General features: G+C 50.1%; 1 protein-coding gene across 1 annotated transcript in view; it reads right to left on the bottom strand.

The window, feature by feature from the left end:
• The window catches only part of SH2D3C (SH2 domain containing 3C), a 580,515-nt gene that overhangs the window by 483,900 nt on the left and 72,542 nt on the right, over positions 1–24,073 (bottom strand). Inside the window, exon 2 of the mRNA XM_069609127.1 lies at positions 15,357–15,990. Coding sequence (XP_069465228.1) covers positions 15,357–15,990 — 634 coding nt within the window. The remainder of the gene's footprint in view (positions 1–15,356; positions 15,991–24,073) is intronic.

Here is a 24,073-nt window from a genome sequence, read left to right as displayed (position 1 = left end):
ACCTGTCCCCGTAGCCACGGGACAAAAAACGCTTCCCGGAGGCACGACAAGTGCTGCAACCTCACACTGTGAGGAACTCATGCTGGCAACATGTAAGACAGACAAAAGTTAACACAGTTCAAGGGTGTTTATTGAACAATTAATGCTGTATGGAGGTTGGAAAAACACCTATTCTAAACCTAAATCTAAGATGGGAGCAAGCATCAACCATCAAATGAAAAATAAGGCAGGCTTCCTGTCAAATAAAAGGGCCTATACTAAGAAACCTAATGCCAAAAGGGGGGCGTGGCTAAGCAGCCATGTGAAAGGACGTGGCTCCGCTGTCGCTCCTGATGATCCTTTCAACATCCGGATATAACTACGTGAATAGAAGCCAGCAAGAACTACAATTTGAAATGCGGGCATAGGACACCCTGAGGCGCGCCTGGAGAAAATGCCAAGCTGATTCCTGCAGTAATTAAGGAGATTGCAGCCCGAGAACAGCCCAAGGCGGACATAATAAGAAAAAGAAGATGGCCGCCATCCGTCGGCTACAGAGAACAAAGAACTTCAGAAAAGCCGCGATGGATTAAAGGGGTGCTGCGCCACGAAAGGAGGAGACAGCGTGCAGAGGCGACCAGGGGCACAAAGTTCGACCCACATGCTGGTTAGCCTGACTGGAGCCCAGCGTTGACACGACTGGCGCGGGGCTCCAAACCCGAATAAGGACGCGTGGTGACCCTGATATGACCGACACGAGGGGCAGAGTCGCTGAGCAGCTGCCGGGAACTGACAGAGCTACAGCTGATCTGCGCTTCAGGGACACTGCTGGTTAAGGATACAAGTATCCAGCCTCTCCTCGTGTAAGGCAGGAAACATTCAAACAACATCAGAGGACGTGCGGCCACATACCTGGGAATGCCCATGTAACGAACTTGCAAAGCGCAGAGGATGCAAAAGGGCTGGCTGGACTGTGAGACAACAGATGTACAGACGCGTGCAGTGCTGGCTGGAAGTAACATTATAAAACAACGGTGAGTGAGCTGCGCTGGGCGAGTGCCAGCGAAGCCAGCAGGAAACCTTTTTTTTTCTGACTATAGTGGTGCGCGGAGGACACCATTCAGAACGCTGCCCAGCTACTGCATTGGGTGGAGGAGGTGCCCCATACAACAAAGTGTTACACCAGGGCTCGGAGGACAATGGAAGCCTGCTTTTCCTTCTGCTAAGGGACATGTGACCAGGAAATTAACCTGATATTGTTGCCCCTGAGAGTGCAAGGGACGTATATAATACAACTGGACCCACAATAGCACGCTGCTGTGCAAATACAAGAATCGGAGAATAATGGTACTATAGTACCTGGAGGGAATAATAAGCCACCCTATCCTGGACAGCTGCTTGATGGCACAACAAGAAGAAAGGCGGCAGGCACTGTGGTGAATATGGGACACCAAACACCACATGAGACTACAATAATCAGAAAAGATACGTGGGAGGACATGACCCACTTGAAACGTAATACAGCGCATGCTATCATAGATTGCAGCCCTATGAGGACGACGCTCCCAGACCCGGACTGATCTGGTGCTGGCAAAGACATACTGGGTACAGAACCAGCACGATACGGAGGGGCTGAAATCGGAAACGGAGGCAGCGTTGCACGATGTCGGTGAAAGGGCTCCGGTCCAAGAGTAAGCAACCCACAATGGAGGTCTTTGCCAAGATGCAACGGACCCCTACTGCTCCAACACAAAGCGCAGTGACAGCTTCAGAGGAGAGTACCCCTGAAGGAGAAAATCACCTGGTCCTAGCAGCCATAACAGAACTGAGAACCTCATGGGGGACGGCAATGGCGGATCTACGGACGACCCTGGAGAACAAAATAGACGCACTGGGAATTGAAGTCACCCTACTGCGACAAGATGTCAGAGCGCTGGCTGAAAGAACAAGTGGTCTTGAGAGCGCGGTTAAAACCAACGCAGAAACCAGCACAAATACCATGAAGGAGATCCACATACTAAAGCAACAGGTGGCCAATCATGAGAACCGAGCAGAGGAAGCAGAAGGAAGGGCAAGACGAAACAACATCTGTGTGGTTGGCCTGCCGGAGGGAGAAGAAGGCCAGGACCCCACGGACTATGTGGAGAATATGATCCTGCAAGAGATAGGGGCAGACAAGCTCTCACAAGGGTTTACTGTTGAACGAGCACACCGAGCCCTGATGAGGATACCACCGCCTGCAAAGATCCTGAACTATAAAGACAGAGAGAAGATCTTGGAGTACTTTCGTAAAGGTGGAACGATAGAAAGGGCATCTACCAACATCACAGCGTACCCTGATTATACCATGTTGGTGCAGAGGCAGCGATACAGCTATGTGGCGGTCAAGAGGAGACTGCGCACGGCTATGATCAAGTACGTGCTTTTGTACCCAGTGAAGCTGAAGGTTTTGCACAAAAGTAGAGCGCTCTTTTTCGACAGTCCAGAGGAAGCGACGACATGGCTGGATTTGCAGGGCTGCCCGGAGCGAGATGGGGAGCTGGATCTTGTGGAGCGTGACAAGTGAGGGGGAGATATTATGAATGCTGAAGGGATAAGTGGGGGGGAAGCCCCAGTAGGAGACCTTGGAACATTTTAATAGTATTGTTGCACTTTTGGACTCACTAACGCTGTTGGACTGGAATATAGAGAATGAAACGCACAAGTAAACTGAGTAGCAGTAGGCGTAGTTGACTTACAGTAATCAGGAGCAACAGGATGGACACAACCTACCCCCAGGAATTAGTAGTAAGACAGCCACTAGGGCGACTTTACCCTGGTCAGTCGCAAGTACGGGCTATTGCCAGAAAGGGCTAGATGCGGGGGTGCCTGAGATCCAGGGATGGAGCTGAGCAACAGTTGGAGAGGGTGTTGTTGGGACAGGGAAGGGAGGTGGGTGGGAGGGTGAATGTGGGGTTTGGTGTGTTTTTAGTTAGGGGAAGTTTGAGTTGGGAAACAAGCCTATATAGATGGGGAGTACAATTGAGAAGGAACTCAGATATGGACTGCACTGGTGGAGTGGAGGGGTGATACTCTAAAAGGCCATGGGGCACCTTAAAATAATTACTTGGAATGTTAGGGGGCTTAATAGCTATTTAAAAAGGAACAAGGTTATGTTATACCTGCATAGACAAAAGATAGACATAGCCCTGCTGCAGGAGACTCACCTGACGTGGGATAAGATCGAGATGATTGGAAAAAAATGGAAGGGAGTTGTGGGGGGTTCATCATATTCGGCCTATGCTGGGGGAGTACTTATCTGGGTGGCGCCACATGTCCCTTTTCAGCTATTACGGACGATGGTTGAGATGGACGGGAGGATGGTCATAATGAGGGGATTGGTGGAAAATAGGGAGATAAGCATCGTAAATACGTATGCCCCGAATCAAAATACTGCAGCATATTTTAGAACACTGTGCACCAACCTTAGTATGTGTGTGGGAAGCACAGTGATTTGGGGAGGAGACTTTAACTGTGTACTAAACCCTAGGGTTGATAGATCGGATGGGAAGATGGATAGACCCACCCCAGCCGCTAAAGCGTTGCAGACATTGCTGAATGACTTTGGGTTTGGGGATGTGTGGAGGACACAGCACCCCCAGGAGAGGCAATACTCGCATTATTAGACCCGCAGCAGTTACATACGAGGTTGGACTATGTCTTTGCCATGCAAGAGGTAATAACAGAGGTCACACAAGCAGAATATAAAGCAAGGGTGCTTTCGGACTACTCGCCTTTGATCCTCGGATGGCAATATCGACCCCCGAGAGTGAGGATTCCGACATGGCGCCTCAGAGCAGAGGCACTGAGAGACCCCTTTCTTAGGGAGGATATGAGGGAGGATATCATAAACTATTTTCAGACAAATACTGGCAGTGTGGACTCGGTGGGCGTGTTGTGGGAAGCCTTTAAGGTTGTGATGTAGCCATAGCAAAATCTAAAGGATTGCAAGGAGGGATCCTGGCTGACCTAAGGGAAACAGAGGGAGAATTGGAAGAGGCACTAAGGGGAGAAAATAATACCAAGGAAGACATGGAACTTATACTCAGGCTGCAGCAGAAATGTGCTGAGCACTGGGAACGACTGTGTAACCTCAACTATAAAAAATATATAGAGAGACAGCATGTGGGAGGGGATAAACCAGGAAGGATCTTGGCATGGTTATATAAGAGTGAAACCCCCAGACCCACGATTAGAACAATAACAAGGGAAGACGGTAGTGTAGCTGATACCCAAGAGGGCGTTAATCTGGAGTTTGCAGACTATTACATTACTATTGTTACTATTATATTATATTACTATTGGAGGAGCTAGAAGAGGTGGTGAGACAGTTGCCCACAAGTAAGACCCCGGGGGCTGATGGACTCCCAAGTGAATTCTATAAAGTATTTAAAGGAGAGGTGCTCCCCCCACTGTTATAAATGCTGAATGAAGCGTATTAGTTGGGTAGACTGCCAGAGTCACTTAGAGAAGCGATTATAATACCACTTCCCAAACCTAATAAGCCTGGGTATAGCTGCGGTTCATAAAGACCCCTGTCAATGTTAAATCAAGACAGCAAAATACTGACGGCTGTTTTGGCAAACAGACTGAGGAGGGTTATTGGCAAACTAATACACCCTGATCAGATGGGCTATGTTCCGCATACGATAATCACAGACGACTCCATCGAGTTATTGAGTATGGGAGCGTGAACGAGGGTGAAATAGCAATTGTCATTGGACTCGGTGAAATGGCCATGGCTGCTGGTGGCCCTGGCTGGCTATGGGATGGGGCCTGGATATCTACAGTGGCGAAAATGCTATATAGTGAACCGCTGGCTAGAGTTAAAATGGGAGCAGTGATATCGGAAAGATTGCAACTCCGCAGAGGTACCAAACAAGGATGTCCGTGGTCTCCAATGCTCTATATATTGGCCCTGGAACCCCTAGCGATATACTTGAGGCAACAATATGATACGATAGGCATTTCCGTGGGAGGGGAATGACATCTGAACTCCCTATATGCGGATGATATGCTGCTGTATTTGCGACACCCGGAGGAAAACCTCCAATACATTTTAGAAGTGATGGAAAGATATGCAGGGTTGTCTGGTATAGCGGTGAACCCTCAGAAATCTAGCATGTTCCCACTGGGTAGATATAAGGGACCCATTGAAACAGCTACCGGTGTTACAGATACCATGGGCGGTTAGCACATTTCTCTATTTAGGGATAGATGTATACCACACTCTGGAAGACGAACATAGGTGCAACACGGAGGTAGCCATTAAGAAAATCGAAAATTGCATGAGGTTCTGGGTGAAGCTGCCTTCAGCAATGATGCGACGTGGGGCAATACTGACGATGGTGGTCCTACCTAGGCTCCTGCACTATTTTGGGAAAATACCGCACTTGATACCCAAGAAGTTCTTCACTAGACTGAACAGTATGTGCAGGAATTTCCTGTGGCAAGGCACGCGGAACAGGGTGGCCTTCTGGAAGCTACAGAATTTCGATGAGAAAGGGGGTATAAAACTGCCTAATTATGAGGTCTATTATGTAGCAAGCCAACTGCAATATGTTGCTAAATGGCTCTCAGATGAAGTGACCTCTGAATCCAGGTTGTTTGGACAAGATTGTGCCCCATTTTATTTGAAAGAGATGATGTGGTTGCCCAAGGCAGAAATGGAAGGGCGTCCCAAGATGATGATACTTGGGTGGAAGATGTCGCGTAGGGCATGCCAGATGATGGAGAACCCATCCCCATGTTCCCCGCAGGTACCACTAGTTGCACTAACAGGGGGAGAAAAGCAACTAAGGATGATAATCAGAAACCACTGGGAGCCGGTTGGGTTAGCAACAATGGGTGATATTTGGCAAGAGGGGACTATCACAGATTTTGAGATGCTGGGTGAGGAAACCGGGTTGCACACGGGCCAGTATATTACGTATCACAGAATGGTGCAGAGAATTAAGAAAACATGGCCCAAAGTGGTACTGGAGGAAGAACCAGATGCTGCCATAGATATAATATACGATATAGCGGAAGGGGGTCATGAGATATCTAGAATATAGGAGATGATGATGTCTAAAGTTGGGAAGGAGGTAGTACAATTGAGGCAAGACTGGGAAGCGGAAGTAGGAGCCCCGATGGAGGACGGGATGTGGGAACGAGCGCAGTGGTATCATAAGAAGGTGTCGAGGAATGCGATATTAAAGCAGATACAACTGTATATTACGCATAGGGTGTATATGACACCCCAGAGGATATCCAGGTTCAAAAATGCAGGATGGCAAGCATGCCCTAAATGTGATGAAGAGAATGCGGGTATGGCGCATATGTTTTGGCCATGCCCGGTTATTGAGCGCTTCTGGAGCGAAGTGGCACAAAAACTAGCAGAGACGGGGGTTAAGATTGTGGTGGAAGACATGCCACAGACAGTAGAGGTGTGGTGGAAAGATTTGCAGAAATGGGCGGAGGCAGAAACCATGTTATGGCAAGAAGCGAGCATTGCTGGGGGGGGGGGACAGAGACCCTGATGGCCTGGAAATGGTTAATAGCAGAGTTGTTTGGGTCAATACAAGACCCAACGGAACCCATGGAAAGGGAGACCCTACCACAAGATGCAGGAACAGAATGAGAGAAATATTAGGCTCGGAACGGGGGGTGGGATAAGGGAAGCAGTGACCACAATTGAGCAATGTATAATTGGAATGTTATCATATGCACTGCATGTTCGGTTTGTATTGTTTGTTTGAATAAACTAATAAACAATGTTTAAAAATTTTTTTTTAAAAAAAAGAACCTATTGCCAAACCTTACAACTAATAAAAAAAAGGGGTGTGGGATTGTTCTCAAGAAAAGAAAAAAGTGTTCTCACATAATATGGCAGGATGTGGTAGCCTGGGTCTCCCTTCCCACTTTTTGCGCACGGGGTAAGATGGGAGCTTGGAGCACAGTACAGTCTCAGGCTTCTCCAGCACGAGACAACAGTTCCAATGGCAGTTCTCAGGACCGTCGATGGCCAAGTTTTGTTTCTTCTGAAAGTCTCTTGCCTTCGGGCCTGATGTGTTCAAACAACAAAAACAAAAGTTAATTTAACAAATGAAAAGTTTGTTCTCAGCGTTCCCTAGGCGATGGGTTCACCACTGGGTCCCCCTCTTTTGGGCGCTGACTCTCCTCAATTCTTTATCACAGTTTCAAATAGGGTGATGCTTTCACCCCTGTATCCCCCTCTTCCGGCCGCTGACCCTTCCAATATTGTATTTCACAAATCTTAATGCCTCTTTAAACAGTTCCAAACACACTGTTTCTTGGGGCGTTAGACTGTGCCCCTCTTGGGATTCGCTTCCCTTGCTCCTTCTTACTGCTGGATTTACTTCACTTTCTTTCACTTAACAGATTGTAGACCAAAGTCTTTCGATTGTACAGGGATTTTGCTTGACCTCCTCTATGTCCACTTTGACCTAACTTGGCGGCCTTCCTACAGCCTTCTGGTATCTGTAGTTTCCTTCGCATAGGGATATCGACTCTGTTGAGTTTAGCACCCACGTGGTGCCGATCTCCTTCTATAGCTGGCCTCCCCTTAACACTTTTACAGTTTATTCAAAGTTCGTTGAACATGGTTCAAACTTGCGACTTCTGCATTTATCATTCAACACAGCACCGGTTCTTATCGGCTCTCCACTTGACTCACCAGCTGTGATGTACCGCTTGGCTTTTTGGCTTCTATGGAGTCAAGGCCGGTACCACGGGTGGGGGAGCTTCACTCGCTCCTGCTTATCGGTGTAGGCTTGCCCTGTGTACTGTTGACATCTGCTGCAAAACACTCATGCTATTGTTCGTGGTCTTGTGCTCTCTTCCACAAAGGTTCTGCGTGTCTGGGACGAAAAGGGCAAGGTCACTTCTCTCCTCGCCACCCTCTCGATTCTTGCCGCCTTTCTCCTTCTCTTGAACTGCTGCGCTGGATTAGCCATCTCGTCGTGATGTCTGTCGTGCTCGCCTCGCTCATCCTGTGCTCTCTTGATCCACCTTTTATCCTTGTGGGGAAAAGAAATGGCCGTCAGGTGTGTGTGATTTGAATCAATTACCTGACTTTGCCTGACCCTCGGGTTGGAACATGTCAGGCACACAGGATGCATATTAGTCCGGTTTTGATCACAGTTCAGAAAAGTGTTAATTCGCTGTCTCAGGTGTTCCATGTCAGAAAAGAGGGGGGTTGGAATGTCAGAGTATCTCCTATGGGTTAAGATGGGGAAGGTTTGCAAAATGGAAGAAAATGACCGGGATGAAGAACAGAACATAGGGGATTGTGGAAACGGTAGTATTCTGTCGTATTAGATTGGGACTTTGAAAGACGACAATCAGAGGGACGGGATTGGCAGGGTTTGTGGGGTAAGCGTGAATAGCTGGAGTTGTGACATGAACAGAGGGGATTGTGGGAATCGTAGTGTTTTGTCGGATCAGGTTGGGAATGCAGAAAATAATAATCAGAGGGACGGGAAAAAGATGGATGGGTAGTATTCGAATGGAGACCGGTGAAACAAGGATTCTGGGAGTTATGCTTTTTGGGTGTAACCGTGTTTGGAACCTTAGAGGATTGATTACGTACAGAGCGGTTGTTGGATCTGGGTCGCAGAGATCTAATGGGAGGAAGGGGGGCAGATGCAATACAGCCCATGAAAGCCTCGGTTTCGCCCCAAAAGACCAGATCCAAATGACCTAACCAACCAAAAGTCCCAAAGAAGGTACCAGCAAATGTTTGAGCTTCTAAAAGGCCGACTTTTGGTTGGGTAGGTCATTTGGATTCAGTCTAGGGCTGCAGGGGCTGTGGGGGTGTACCCCGCGACCCCTGCTCGGTATACTGTGAGTGGGGGTTGCAGGGGTGTCCCCTGCAGCTGTCCTGCAGTCCCAAAAGAAAGGGCTGTGGGGGCTGCAAGGGTGACCCCTGCAGCCCCCTGCTCACTATACTGTGAGCAGGGGGGGTTGCAGGGATGTCCTCTGCGGCTGTCCCGCAGTCCCCCCAATATAATTTTCAACAATAAAAAAAGACTGCGGGGGCTGCAGGGGTGTCCCCAGCAAACCCCCGCTCATTATACTCAAGTATAGTGAGCAAGGGTTGCGGGGGACCCCCCCCGTTCCCCTGCAGCTGACCCAAAAAAAAAGGAAAGGACCATGCAGCGCTGGTTCCCGATCACGGAAGTGAAAGGGAACCAGCATTGCAGGGACAGAGCGAGATGGAATGCAAGGTAAGTTGCGGGGTGGGGGGTGGGTAGGGGCGTGGGCCAAGTCAGAAATGTTCAGGGGAGAAAAGTCTGAAGATTATTTCAAAATAATAATCTTCTGTCTTTTCTCTCTTGAACATTTCCGCTTCGGTAAAACAACCCCAAATGAAATCCTCAGATATCTTGCCTCCCTCTCCTCTGGCACAATACAGCGTCTCACATGGGGCTTTCCCCCTAAGCATAACCCCGGGGAGCCCTATCCAGGTGATCCTCCCTCGCTCGTCCAAGCCCAGGGTTGGGATCTGAGAGCGCCAGCCCTCCTCTGGCCACATGAATAAGGGTTTCCCGGGGTCTAGCTGGGAGAAAACCCTCAGGTTTCTCACAACACCCGACGTTGGACACGCCAAGCAACGCCGCTGAGTCTGCCCAGGAGCGCTGGGAGCACTTGGAGCCCTGGGGCGTACTGACACAGGTTTCAAAGGGATAAATACCATATATGACAAGCAGATAAAAGAAAGAAACTTTAAATACGTGAATTTCCATAAATAACTACATTTGGGGAAAATACAGAATAAGTAAAGCAACGAAGTAATGAACTGTGATAAAACCAGTAAATTGGTTATGGATGGACATGAAAAGCAATGCTAATAAAAAGATCGAAATAAGCTAGTGAAGAGTCAAATGAGCATTGCCAAGAGGCAAACAAGCATAGTGAAGAGTCAAGTGAGCATTGCCAAGAGGCAAACAAGCATAGTGAACAGTCAAGTGAGCATTGCCAAGAGGCAAGCAAGCATAGTGAAGAGTCAAGTGAGCATTGCCAAGAGGCAAGCAAGCATAGTGAAGAGTCAAGTGAGCATTGCCAAGTGGCAAACAAGCATTGTGAAGAGTCAAGTGAGCATTGCCAAGAGGCAAACAAGCATAGTGAACAGTCAAGTGAGCATTGCCAAGAGGCAAGCAAGCATAGTGAAGAGTCAAGTGAGCATTGCCAAGAGGCAAACAAGCATAGTGAACAGTCAAGTGAGCATTGCCAAGAGGCAAGCAAGCATAGTGAAGAGTCAAGTGAGCATTGCCAAGAGGCAAACAAGCATAGTGAACAGTCAAGTGAGCATTGCCAAGAGGCAAGCAAGCATAGTGAAGAGTCAAGTGAGCATTGCCAAGAGGCAAACAAGCATAGTGAACAGTCAAGTGAGCATTGCCAAGAGGCAAGCAAGCATAGTGAAGAGTCAAGTGAGCATTGCCAAGTGGCAAACAAGCATTGTGAAACGTCAAGTGAGCATTGCCAAGAGGCAAGCAAGCATTGTGAAGAGTCAAATGAGCATTGCCAAGAGGCAAACAAGAATTGTGAAAAGTCAAGTGAGCATTGCCAAGAGGCAAGCAAGCATTGTGAAAAGTCAAGTGAGCATTGCCAAAAGACAAGCAGACATGGTGCATTACTGAAAAACATGAATGGTTGAAAGCAGAAAACCTGTATGCAGGAAAAACCTGGCAAAAGGACGTAAGAGGTTTTGAGCAGAAGGCACGAAACAGTGAATAGGTTTCCAAGCAGGAGAGTGTACTGGGAAGCCTAGGATAACTGGTGCAGAAGAACTGAGGTTGCTAGCAGGAGTTTTCTGGGAAGCCTCTGCTGGATTTGCAAGTGAAATCTTTTAAACAAGTGACTGGTGATAAAAGAAGGAACAATAAAGCTTCAAGCCCAAGTGAAAGGAATAAGTCAAGCCTTATTGTGAAGCTGGAACGGTGGCAAAATATCTATGAAGCGGATGCAAGTAAGGTGTGTCGGTTGCATGACCTGTAATGGGTGGACCGTGTGGTCCAAGAACGGCGCCTAGACCGAATACACCCACCTAAGGAAAAGCCACTTAGTAACTGAATAACAGAAAACATGTGTGACTTGAAACTGAGAACTGAACTTTGTAAGGTGGTGAAAAGTACCAGACCCAAAGAGTTGAGAAATGTCCCAAGGAACTGTGGTATTTTGGAAAAGTGAATATCTTAAGGAATTGTGTTGTTTTGGAACACTCATGGAGCTGAACACTTGGGGAAGGGAACCCCTCTGTTGTAAACTGAACAGTTAGAACCTTGGGAAAGGAAAACCCTTTTCCCATCCAAGAGCTGGACGAAGCTCTGAACTTGTATTTGAATAACATCTTATTTGAGGCTGACATCCCTGCACATTGTATATAATTAGATGTGAGGGCAAGTATAGGTTTCGGACAAAGACAGACATTTGCTTTGGACTTCCTGACACAGACTATCATTAGTTGTATTTAGCATAGGACAAGATAGGCCTTTTTTCCAACCACCTTGTTTTAATTAATAATTGATAAAAGTTTATATCCACAATAATATTCAGTTGTCTGTGTCTACCTCATGATGCCTTCACAAACCACACTAATAGTTCCAGCCATTGACAAGAGGAAAGCTCTAAAAACACAAAAATCATAAACTCATCAACCTACTAAGCAGTTATAGCAAAAATGTAATGCAGTGTAAAAGCATAAAATACAACGCACCAAGCAGCATGGAAAGGTATTAAGTTTGTAAAAGCAACATTTGCAACATTTGACAATCCTCTTCCCCAAATGAAACAGTTCTACTTGTTTCCACTTGTTTGTATAAAATGTCTGCCGCTCTCACAGAGCTCTCAGTATGGTACATTTATTCTGCATCATGCAGAAGCTGGTGGACACCAGAGTCCCTCTAATACATATATGGCAAAGAGTGTAGGTTCTCTATAGCTAGACCTAAAAGTGATGATAGAATTCATTCAAAGTCTTCCATCCATCGCTGTTTGGTTTTAGTTTGTGTCCCTAATGGAGAGAAACCTAACCCTTTATGTTGCTCACTGCCTCATAAGAACTCCTCAGGTCTCCTCACCTCTCTCTGCCTCTGCTTATACTTCAAGTCTTTTCAACTGCCTGCGCCTCCCCTCCACCTTGGGTCAGTTCACCTACCCAAGCCTCCACTCCACATCAAGTCTTCTCCCCTCCCTGGGACTCCCCTTCTAACTCAGATCTTCTTGCCTCGCTGGACCTCACCTTCATCTCAGGTCTCCCCACCTCCCAGGGCCTACACTCCAACTCAGGTCTCCTCACCTCCCTAGGCCACCCCCTCGGGTCTCCTCACCTCTCCTAGCTTCCACTCCACTTTAGGTCTCCTCACCTACCTGGGCCTCCTCTTTCAGCTCAGGTCTACTCACCTTCCTCTGCTTTTCCTTCAGGTCTTCTGCCCTCACTGGGCCTCCCATTCACCTCAGGTCTCCTCACCTCCCAGAGTCTCACCTCCACACCACAGGTCTTCTCACTTCCCTGGGTCTCCCCTCTACCTCAGGTCTCCTCACCTTTCTGGGCCTCCCCTTCACCTCAGGTCTCCGCGCCTCTCTGGGCCTCCTCCCAAACCCAGGTCTCCTCAAATCCCTGGGCCCCTTCTTTCACCTCAGATCTTCTCACCTCCCTGTGCCTCCCCTTCCATCTCAGGCCTTCTCACCTCTGTATGTCTACACTTCCACCTCAAGTGTCCTCACCTCACTGGGCCTTTCTTCCATCTCAGGTCTCCTCCCTACTCTGGGTCTTTCCTCCACCTCAAGTCTTCCCACCTGTCGCGGCCTCTCCTCCACCTCAGGTCTACTCACCTCTATGGGTCTCCCCTTCAACCTCAAGTCTTCTCACCTCCCGCCCCCCCCCCCACCTTGGGTCTCCTCCCCTCTCTGGGCCTCCAATCAATTTTGGGTTTTCCTCCCCTGGGTCTCTCCTTCCACCTCAGGTATTCTCACCTCCCTTTGCCTATTCCTCCACCTCAGGTGTCTTTACCCCAAGTATCCTCATCTCTGTGGGCCTCCCTTTCACCCCTGGTTTCCTCACCTCCCTGGGTCTCTCCTTCCACCTTGGATCTCCTTGCCTTCCAGGGCCTCCCCTTTACCTCAGGTCTCCTCGCCTCTCTGGGCCTACCCTTCCAACTCAGGTCTCCTTACCTCACTGGGCCACCCCCCACCTCAGGTCTCCTCACCTTCTTGGGCCTCTCCTTACACCTCAGGTCTCCTTGCCTCTCTGGGCCTCCCCTTCCACCTCAAGTCTCCTCACCTCACTGGTCCTCCCCTGCACCTCAGGTCTCCTCACCTGCCTAGGCCTAAACTCTACCTCAGGTCCCCTTACCTCTCTGGACCTCCCCTTCCACCTCAGGTCTCCTCACCTTACTGAGCCTCCGCTCCACCTCAGGTCTCCTCACCTCTCTGGGCCTGCCCTCCACCTCTGGTCTCCTTGCCTCTCCAGGCCTCTCCTCCACCTCAGGTCTTCTCACCTCCCTGGGCCTCTGCTCCACCTAGTTCTTCTCATCTGTCTGGGTCTCACTTCCATCTCAGGACTTCCCACCTCCCAGGGCCTTCCCTCCACCTCAGTTCTTCTCATCTGCCTGGGTCTCCCTTCCATCTCAGGTCTTCTCACCTGTTTGGGCCTCGCCTCCATCTCAGTTCTTCTCATCTGCCTGGGTCTCCCTTCCATCACAGTTCTTCCACATCTCAGGGCCTGCCCTCCCCCTCAGGTCTCCTCGCCACGCTGGACCTCCCATCCATCTCAGGTCACCTTATCTCTCTGGGCTTCACCTCCACCTAAGGTCTCCTCACCTCTCCAGGCCTCTCCTCCACCTCAGGTCTTCTCACCTCCCTGAGCCTCAGCTCCACCTAGTTCTTCTCATCTGTCTGGGTCTGGTGTCTAGTCAAAGGATCGAATTTAAAGGGTCGACAGGTCAAAGGATCGACACCAAAGGGTCGACTGGTCAAAGGATCGATTTTTTTTAGGTTTTTTTTTCACTTTTGTTTTGTTTTTTTGGGAAAAAAAGTGGCTTTAGCAAAAAAAAGGGGGGTTGGGGAGGAAACCCCCCAAAAAAATAAAAAAGTGAAGAAAAAAAAATCGATCCTTTCACCTGTCGACCCTTTGGTGTCGATCCTTTGACCTCTCGACTCTTTGACTGTCGATCTTTTGACCTAGAACCTCTGGGTCTCACTTCCATCTCAGGTCTTCTCACCTGCCTGGGCCTCCCCTTCACCTCAGGTCGTCCCATCTGCCTGGGTCTCCCTTCCATCTCAGGTCTTCTCACCTGCTTGGGCCTCCGCTTCACCTCAGGTCTTCTCACCTGTCTGGGCCTCCCCTCCACCTCAGGTCTCCTCACCTCTCTGGACCTCCCCTTCAACATCAGGACTTCCCACCTCCCAGGGCCTCCCCTCCACCTCAGGTCTTCTCACGTGCCTGGGCTTCCCCTCCACCTCAGGTCTCCTCACCTCTCTGGACCTCCCCTTCAACATCAGGACTTCCCCCCTCCCAGGACCTCGCCTCCTCCTCAGTTCTTCTCATCTGCCTGGGTCTCCCTTCCTTCTCAGGTCTTCTCACCTCCCAGGGCCTCCCCTCCAACTCAGGTCTCCCCGTCTGCCTTGGTCTCCCTTCCATTTTAGGTCTACTCACCTTCCTGGGCCCCTTCTCCACCTCAGTTCTTCTCATCTGCCTGGGTCTCCCTTCCATCTAAGGTCTCCTCACCTCTCCAGGCCTCCCCTTCAACATCAGGACTTCTCACCTCCCAGGGCCTCCCCTCCACCTCAGTTCTTCTCATCTACCTGGGTCTTCCTTCCATCTCAGGTCTTCCCACATCTCAGGGCCACCACCCCCCTCAGGCTGGCACTCTGCCCCAGGCCCTCCTTCCTCATTTATAGTTTTTTCTCTCTCCATGCCTTCTCATCTCCCAGGCCTGCTCTCACTATTTGTCATGACTGCCTCCCGTTGGGGTGAGCATGATGCATAGCTGCACGCATGCACCTGGCATGAGTGATGATGTAGACCTGTCCTAACTCCCTCTTAAATAAATGAACCCAGGCACGCGTGGGAATCCAGAGTTGGGCACTCAGTGCAGCCACGGTCTCAGACTTTCCTTTGCACATGTCACGCCATGCCGGCTGGTGATATTGGGCATGCAATACTCCTCCCCTCCCTTCACTCCTATTCCCTGTGTTTCCATTTCCTTTCCTCCCTTTCCTTCCCTTTGCTCCCTTCCTAAATTTGCTCCCCTGCAGCCTTGATCTCTTTGCCTTGCCAAGCCTATCCACTTCACTTCACTCTCGTTCCAAGTCTACCCTGCTGGAGCCCTTACCTCCTTGCAGGATTCCTGCTGCAGACTGTCTGTAGGCCTTGCTCTGTTTTCCATGAAGGGCAGTTGGAGTCCTCCACAATCTCCTCGCTGGCCGTGGCGCTCTGCTGGGTTTTTGCACGTTCTTCCATGACCTGACACGGATGTCCATCATTGGTGGGGCACAGACCTGGACGGGCGTCATCTGTGCCAGTCTGCTGACCTCCTGAATTCAGATCTATGGACTGGTTATGCTCTGGAAGGCAAATGCACTGGGCTCCAGCATTTCTAGGCTTCTGGGACCCCTCTCCAGGGTTGTCAGGTGGGATCGGACAGGGTGCCAGTCTGTGAGTTTCAGGATAGGAAAAGGAGGTTGTTATGGTGTCGCTCTTTGGGCTCTTGCCCTGCACCATTGGTAGCACCCTGTTGCAGTTGGTCCTTGGCATGGTGCCCATGTGGCTGTACATGTCACTGGACCGAGCGTAGGACGGGCTCCAGGATACGGTGTACATGTCATCCTGGCTCTTCTCAAAGGCGCATTCCTCTGCAAAGGGCTGGTCCTTTGGACCCACTGTTTGGGCTCCGGCAGAGGTTCTGCGGAAGGTTAAAGCTCGAGGTACGCTGCTCAGGCTTCCGAAACCCTTGAATTTAAAGAACTCTGCAAGAGAGGGACAAACAAGTGGGTGAGATGTTTTTACTGATGACCAAGCGCGTGTGAAATACATCTCCTGTGGCTAAGAGCTAACCCGCGCCCACCTGGACATGTGCTTTGAGCGGTCAGTATTGGCACCACTGGCCTCTTTGGTATCTAATGCAGGCTACATGAAGGCCTCGAGGCCAGAGCCCCCCAGAGCCAAAGACCTACTTGTATCCTACTTTATGGGGCGGGGAGACGTAGAGCAGCTGCTCCACCTTTCACTGAGGGCAACCCACCCCTTGCGAAGCAACCACTCACATTGCTGGCCATGGAAATGTTACGCTTACAAATGGCGCCCACCATAAGATTACAATGAATACGCAAATCCACACAGTTCCCTGTTAAATCAATTGTCTAAAGATAGAAACAGTTGGGTGCATGCACAGTGACATTCACATGTTACACAAACACACAGACACACACTAAATAGTGAAGTAAAATTCCTATGAAAGAAGAACGGGGTGAAAGGGCACAGCTGATTATGAAATAATATATATAGTTATTACATAGATTTTTCCTAATAGGATACGTGGTCCTGTAGCGCACTTCACATGGCCTTTGAGGTATGGAAAAACAAGTGGAGTAATGGATCCTAGGTAAGAAACCCTAGGCGGTAGTGGAGCAATGGATCCTAGGTAAGAAACCCTAGGCGGTAGTGGAGCAATGGATCCTAGGTAAGAAACCCTAGGCGGTAGTGGAGCAATAGATCCTTAGTAAGAAACCCTAGGTGGTAGTGGAGCAATGGATCCAAGGTAAGAAACCCTAGACGGTAGTGGAGCAATGGATCCCAGGTAAGAAACCCTAGGCAGTAGTGGAGCAATGGATCCCAGGTAAGAAACCCTAGGCAGTAGTGGAGCAATGCATCCCAGGTAAGAAACCCTAGGCGGTAGTGGAGCAATGGATCCCAGGTAATAAACCCTAGGCAGTAGTGGAGCAATGGATCCTAGGTAAGAAATCCTAGGCGGTAGTGGAGCAATGGATCCCAGGTAATAAACCCTAGGCAGTAGTGGAGCAATGGATCCTAGGTAAGAAATCCTAGGTGGTAGTGGAGCAATGGATCTCAGGTAAGAAACCCTAAGTGGTAGTGGAGCAATGGATCCTAGATAACAAACCCTAGGCGGTAGTGGAGCAATGGATCCTAGGTAGGAAACCCTAGGCGGTAGTGGAGCAATGGATCCTTAGTAAGAAACCCTAGGTGGTAGTGGAGCAATGGATCCCAGGTAAGAAACCCTAGACGGTAGTGGAGCAATGGATCCCAGGTAAGAAACCCTACGCGGTAGTGGAGCAATGGATCCTAGATAACAAACCCTAGGTGGTAGTGGAGCAATGGATCCCAGGTAAGAAACCCTAGGCGGTAGTGGAGCAATGCATCCCAGGTAAGAAACCCTAGGCGGTAGTGGAGCAATGGATCCTAGGTAAGAAACCCTAGGCGGTAGTGGAACAATGCATCCCAGGTAAGAAGCCCTAGGCGGTAGTGGAGCAATAGATCCCAGGTTAGAAACCCTAGGCGGTAGTGGAGCAATGGATCCCAGGTAAGTGTCATACCCTCTGCCGTCCCACCAGTGACCCCAGGTTCCCATCAGCCCGACTGTGCCCCCCACTTACTTCTCACAGGTTCCGTAGCTCACGTTGGCGGTCCAGGCCGCCCCACGGACTAGCACAACAGCAGCTTTACGCTCGCACCCCGCAGTCACGATTGCAGCCGTTTCTCCATTGGGAGTTGCCGTGGAGATTAGGGAACAGTAAGACCAGGGGAGCGTCTTTGCGTCGCCTGACCGTGCCTACCCGATCACGTGATCTGGACTCGCGATCAAGTGACGTGGTTCCACGTCATGTGACCAGGAAGCGAATGGTAGAAAAGCCGTGTCTTGCTCCAGGACTGCGCTTCACAGCTGTTTCCTTGAGACTCTGTTTGGCTTCGTATATCCAGGTCTGATTTTTGGAATCTTGGACCCGGCTAACGTATCACGGACTTCTTTTGGATTATTCTCTTGACTACTGCTCTAAAGACTCTGGATTGCTACCCTGGCTTCTGACCTTGGATTGTTATACGGATTTCCTTGTTCTCCCATCTCTGTCTAGAATCTTGTTGCCAAGCACAACCTTGACTACAGAACATAATCAGGTGGAGTCTTGATTGTGACCATCAGTGGGTGCTCTCTGCTTCCTCCCACTCAGAACCTCTGCCTGCGTGAGTCCCGGAACTAACTCCCATCTACTAGGTTTCCCCCATCCATTCTGCCAACACTCGGTAAGCCCTTTTTAGTTTTTTCTCACATCTTGAATTATCCTGCTTGCCTGGTACTTAACCCTATTATCTTTACAGCTTCTTTGGGATTTCCAGTGCTCCGCGGTTCCAGACTTCTCCACCTGTGGCCTCAACGGTTGCACAGAGAGTGATTCTAGTGTCTCTCTGTGTGGCACTTGGAGACGGAGGTCTTACATATCTGCACGACACTCAAGTTACAACAGACTGTGAAGCCTGTGTTATGTCAGATATGGAGGGAACCACGGAAGACCCCACGGCTGCTATGATCCAGGCAATCACGGTACTTCGGGCTGACATGGTTGCTGCTAACACAGCAATCCACCAACGCCTTGATTTACTGCAGAGCACCCAGCATCCCCTACCCGTGGATCCGGAGTTCGGGGACGTTGCCCCAGTGCCGACCACCTTCCGTAGCTCCGACTCCCAGCGTCCCAAATCCCGTTCCTGTGGTTTTGCCCTCGGCCTTCCCACTGGCCGCCCCGGAAAGGTTCCATGGAGACCCTAGGAAATTCAGGACCTTCCTTCACCAATGCAAATTACATTTTCTGTGCAGACCCCTTGCTTTCCCTGATCCCAGCACAAAGGCGGCATTCACTTTATCACACTTGGCTGGTACAGCCGCCGCATGGGCCAACCCCCTATTAGAGAACGACCACCCTGCCCTCTATGACTTTGATCTTCTGGTGACTGAAATGTCACGGGTGTTCGACACCAGACACAAAGCACAGTCCCACGATTTAGAGCTACTGAAACTAACCCAGGGTAGGGGGTTCCTCATTGAATACATCACCTGATTCAATCAACTAGTGGCAGAAACATCATGGCCAGAAAGTAAGAAATCAGTGGTCTTCTACCGAAGTTTGAGCAATCCTATGAAGGACGCACTATCAGTGGTTCCATCCTTGCAAGTCCAATTTCCGGCTCTTGTGGATTTGGCTCTCCAGGTAGATGCCTGACGCTCTGAACGAAGATCTGAGGCCGGGTTTCCCCACTCCTCAGGCCCATCTACTTCCTCGTCTGCCTCTGATACCACCGGGGAACCTATGCAGATCAGAGGTATTAGGAGTCCTATCACCCTAAGGGAAAGGGAACGTAGAAGAGCAGACAATGCCTGTTTCTACTGTGGTTTGAGTGGGCATTTCGTTAAAGAGTGTCCCCGTCGGCCGAAACCAAAGAACCAGGTTTTTTGGACAGCTCGACCCTAGAATCGGAGGTTGGATCGAGCACTCCATGTTACACCCCGGATTCTGTCCCAGCATTTGGCCGGATTAGGCCCATTCATGTACAAGCCACTCTTCAACCCACTCCCGGCACCATCCACCCAGTCATGATCATCATTGATTCAGGGGCCACGGGGAACTACATCGACATTACCCTAGCTCATGCCTTGAATCTGCCTTTGGTAAACAAGACCCGACTAGAAACAGTACAGGCGGTTGATGGGACAGCATTTACTTCTGGTCCCATCAAACAGCAAACGGCACCACTCATACTGACGATCCAGTCTGTCCACAAGGAAACCATACATTTCGATTTAATAGCCATGCCTCAGTTCGGTGTCATTTTAGGGATACCCTGGTTGCGGGACCATAACCCACACATCAACTGGAGAACGGGTCAAGTACATTTCGAGTTTGAGCTATGCCAGAACTTCTGTCTCCCCACGAACAGAGAGGAGGAAATGCCTGCATCTGCATTAGGGGCCATCGCCCGTCTCAGTGTGACGGACATTCGTGACCCCTCAGATCCACATGTAGTGGGTATGGTTGCCGAGAACATCCCTGCGGTATACCAGGACTACGCTCAGGTTATTGACCAAGGCGCCTCTGAAGTTCTTCCCCCGCATCGTCCCTATGACTGTCCTATTGACTTGACCCCTGTGGCCCCTGTACCCACAGGTCGTGTCTATTCTCTATCCCTTCCGAAGATCAAGCTCTTAAAGAGTACATAAAGAAATCCCTACGTCTGGGCCACATACGACCCTCCAATTCGTCAGCTGCCAGTCCTATTTTCTTCGTCCCTAAAAAGGAAGGCGATCTTCGTCCTTGTGTGGACTATCGTCGTCTCAATGCCATTACAGTTAAGAATCGGTACCCGACACCGCTCGTAACTCCATTACTAGACCGCCTGTCTCATGCCTCTATTTACTCCAAACTGGACCTACGGGGAGCATACAATCTCGTCCGAATCCGCAAAGGGGACGAGTGGAAGACCGCATTCTGTACCCGATATGGTCTCTATGAATACACCGTCATGCCTTTCGGACTATGCAATGCCCCGGCCACATTCCAACATTTCATGAACAACGTTTACTGTGACATACTGGACATGTTCGTGGTCGTTTACCTGAATGACATTCTCATCTTTTTTCATGACCTAGAAGAACACGTGCAACATGTCCGAGAAGTGCTCTCTTGTCTGAAAAAACACTCTTTATTCGCAAAGCCCAAGAAATGCCAGTTTCATGTGGATAATGTCGAGTTCCTAGGGTTCAACATCACACCAGGTGGCCTGGCGATGAACTATTCCAAGGTACAGGCAGTCCTAGAATGGCTAACCCCGCAGACCCTGAAGGCTTTACAATCCTTCCTAGGCTTCGCCAACTTTTATCAGCGTTTTATCTCTGGGTTCTCCTCCATAGTATCACCTCTCACCACCCTTACCAGTCCTCACATACCCTTCAAATGGTCAGAGGTCCACCAGAAAGCCTTTGAGGATTTGAAAGCAGCCTTCACTACCGCCCCTGTCCTCCAACATCCCGATTCTGAACTGCCATTCATTGTTGAGGCGGATGCCTATTCTTTTGCTCTAGGAGCGGTTCTGTCACAAGTTTGTTCCTCCACTGGCCGCTTACACCCCGTGGCCTTCCATTCCCGCAAGTTTAGCTCTGCGGAAGCCCATTACACTGTTACCGAAAAGGAGCTCCTGGCAGTGATGGATGCTTTCCGGGTTTGGCGACACCATCTCTTGGGGGCCAAACACAAGGTCATTGTGTTTACAGATCACCAGAACTTGCAGGACCTAGCCTCCCTCAAGTGTGTCAATAGTAGACAGGTTAGGTGGCACCTGTTTTTCGCAGCCTTCGACTTCCAGATTAGGCATCGTTCTGGTATGGCACATGGTAAAGCCGATGCTTTGTCCCATTCTCCTGGGGGCGTTTCGTTACCTGTCTTTCCGGAGACCCTCCTGCATCATGGGAACGTTGTCTGCACTTGTATGCCCCCCCTGTCATTGCTGGATGCGATCCGCACTTGGGTCCTGCAACATTCCAAACAACTATCAGAATGGGACCCTGCGTACTATGATGGCTTACCTTATGTACAGAACCGTTTAGTACTGCCCACCACTGAAACCAGGAATCTAGCTCTGGAATGGTCCCACGATACCGTCATCAACGGCCACCCAGGCCAAGACCGCACCCTGGACCTTCTGAAACGCTGGTGCTGGTGGGCCTCCATGAAGCGAGACGTCGCCTGTTATGTGAACACGTGTTCAGTTTGTGCCCAGTGTAAGCACCGCAGGGGACGTCCGGTGGGCCTCCTGCAACCACTAACTATACCACCGAAACCTTGCCACACTCTGGCCATGGATTTTGCAACTGATCTACCTAGGGTCCAGGGATACGACACTGTCTGGGTGGTAGTTGATGCATTCACCAAAATGGCCCGTTTCATTCATTGCCGGGGAATCCCGTCTGCTCCTATGTTAGCCAAGCTATTCTTTGAATCAATTTTCTGTCTCTGGCCTGCCTTCTGTGCTCATTTCTTATAGGGGGTCCCAGTTCACGTCCCATTTCTGGCGTTCATAGAACAGGTTGCTTGGTATTGATGCACGGTATTCCTCGGCCTACCATCCGGAGACTGAGGGTCAGACTGAGAGGACAAACCAATCAATGGAGCAATACCTGCGTTGTTTAAAGCTGCAGCAACAAGCAACCTGGTTACAGGTCATACGGTTTGCAGAGTTCGCTTATAACAACGCTGTTCACTCTTCCATTGGCTCTTCCCCCTTTTATGCTTTGTATGGTCAGCACCCCCGTGTCCTGCCCATCCCTGACATCTCTTCCTCTGTCAACCCGGGTGCAGCTGCCTGTGTTAGGGATATGTTCTCTGTTCAAACCCAGACCAGTGTTCTTTTTCAAGAGGCCAAGCATCCATGAAGTCCCTGGAAGACACTAAACGTGGGTTGGCCCCGTTGTATTCTGTGGGTTCCCGGGTCTGGTTGTCCACCCGACATCTCCGTTTAGCGGGTTGTCGGAAACTTCTGCCACGTTTTATAGGCCCTTATGTTGTTTCTCGGGTCATCAATCCGGTGACCTATCGCCTTGTGCTCCCGGCTTCTTGGTGGATACACCCTGTCTTCCACATGTCCATGCTCAAACCTTGTCCCGACTCTTCTCGCCTCCGTTCTCCGGTTGCCCCGGTTTCCTTGGAGGCCCCTGACGTCTTTGAGATTTCTGGTATCTTGGGTTCCCGTCTCTAAAGGGGTAGGTTGCAGTACCTGGTGGACTGGTCAGGCTACGGTCCAGAGGAGCGTTCTTGGGTCTCTGCAACTGATGTCCGGGCGCCTGGTTGGTTGCTCGGTTCCATCGGGAGCATCCTTCCTGCCCACGTGGTCGTGGGCCTTTAGGGGGGGCTCTGTCATACCCTCCGCCTGTCCCACGAGTGACCCCAGGTTCCCATCAGCCCGAATGTGCCCCCCACTTACTTCTCACAGGTTCCGGGGCTCACGTTGGTGGTCCAGGCCGCCCCACGGACGAGTGCAGCAGCAGCTTTACGCTCGCACCCCGCAGTCACGATTGCGCCCGTTACTCCATTGGCAGTTGCTGTGGAGATTAGGGAACAGTAAGACCAGGGGAGTGTCTTTCGCGTCACCTGACCGTGCCTACCCGATCACGTGATCTGGACTCGCGATCACGTGACATGGTTCCACATCACGTGACCACGAAGCGAACGGTACAAAAGCCGTGACTTGCTCCAGGACTGCGCTTCACAGCTGTTTCCCTGAGACTCTGTTTGGCTTCGTATATCCAGCTCTGTTAACCAATTTTTGGAATCTTGGACCCGGCTAACGTATCACGGACTTCTTTTGGATTATTCTCTTGGCTACTGGATTGCTACCCTGGCTTCTGACCTTGGATTGTTATACGGATTTCCTTGTTCTCCCTTCTCTGTCTAGAATCTTGTTGCCAAGCACAACCTTGACTACAGAACATAATCAGGTGGAGTCTTGATTGTGACCATCAGTGGGTGCTCTCTGCTTCCTCCCACTCAGGACCTCTGCACGCATGAGTCCCGGAATTACCTCCCATCTACTAGGTTTCCCCCATCCATTCTGCCAACACTCGGTAAGCCCTTTTTAGTTTTTTCTCACATCTTGAATTATCCTGCTTGCCTGGTACTTAACCCTATTATCTTTACAGCTTCTTTGGGGTTTCCAGTGCTCCACGGTTCCAGACATCTCCACCTGTGGCCTCAAAGGTTGCACAGAGAGTGATTCTAGTGTCTCTCTGTGTGGCACTTGGGGACGGAGGTCTTACATATCTGCACGACACTCAAGTTACAACAGTAAGAAACCCTAAGCGGTAGTGGAGCAAAGGATCCTAGATAACAAACCCTAGGCGGTAGTGGAGCAAAGGATCCTAGATAACAAACCCTAGGCAGTAGTGGAGCAATGCATCCAATAGAAACCCTAGGAGGTAGGGGAGCAATGGATCCTAGGTAAGAAACCCTAGGCGGTAGTGGAGCAATGCATCCCAGGTAAGAAGCCCTAGGC

The sequence above is a fragment of the Ambystoma mexicanum genome, chromosome 8 (genome assembly GCF_040938575.1).
Source record: "Ambystoma mexicanum isolate Mex_15411 chromosome 8, UKY_AmexF1_1, whole genome shotgun sequence".
In the NCBI taxonomy this organism is placed as follows: domain Eukaryota; kingdom Metazoa; phylum Chordata; class Amphibia; order Caudata; family Ambystomatidae; genus Ambystoma; species Ambystoma mexicanum.
The sequence above is the reverse complement of the archived record's forward strand: the minus strand, read 5'-3'. Positions and strand labels throughout refer to the sequence as shown.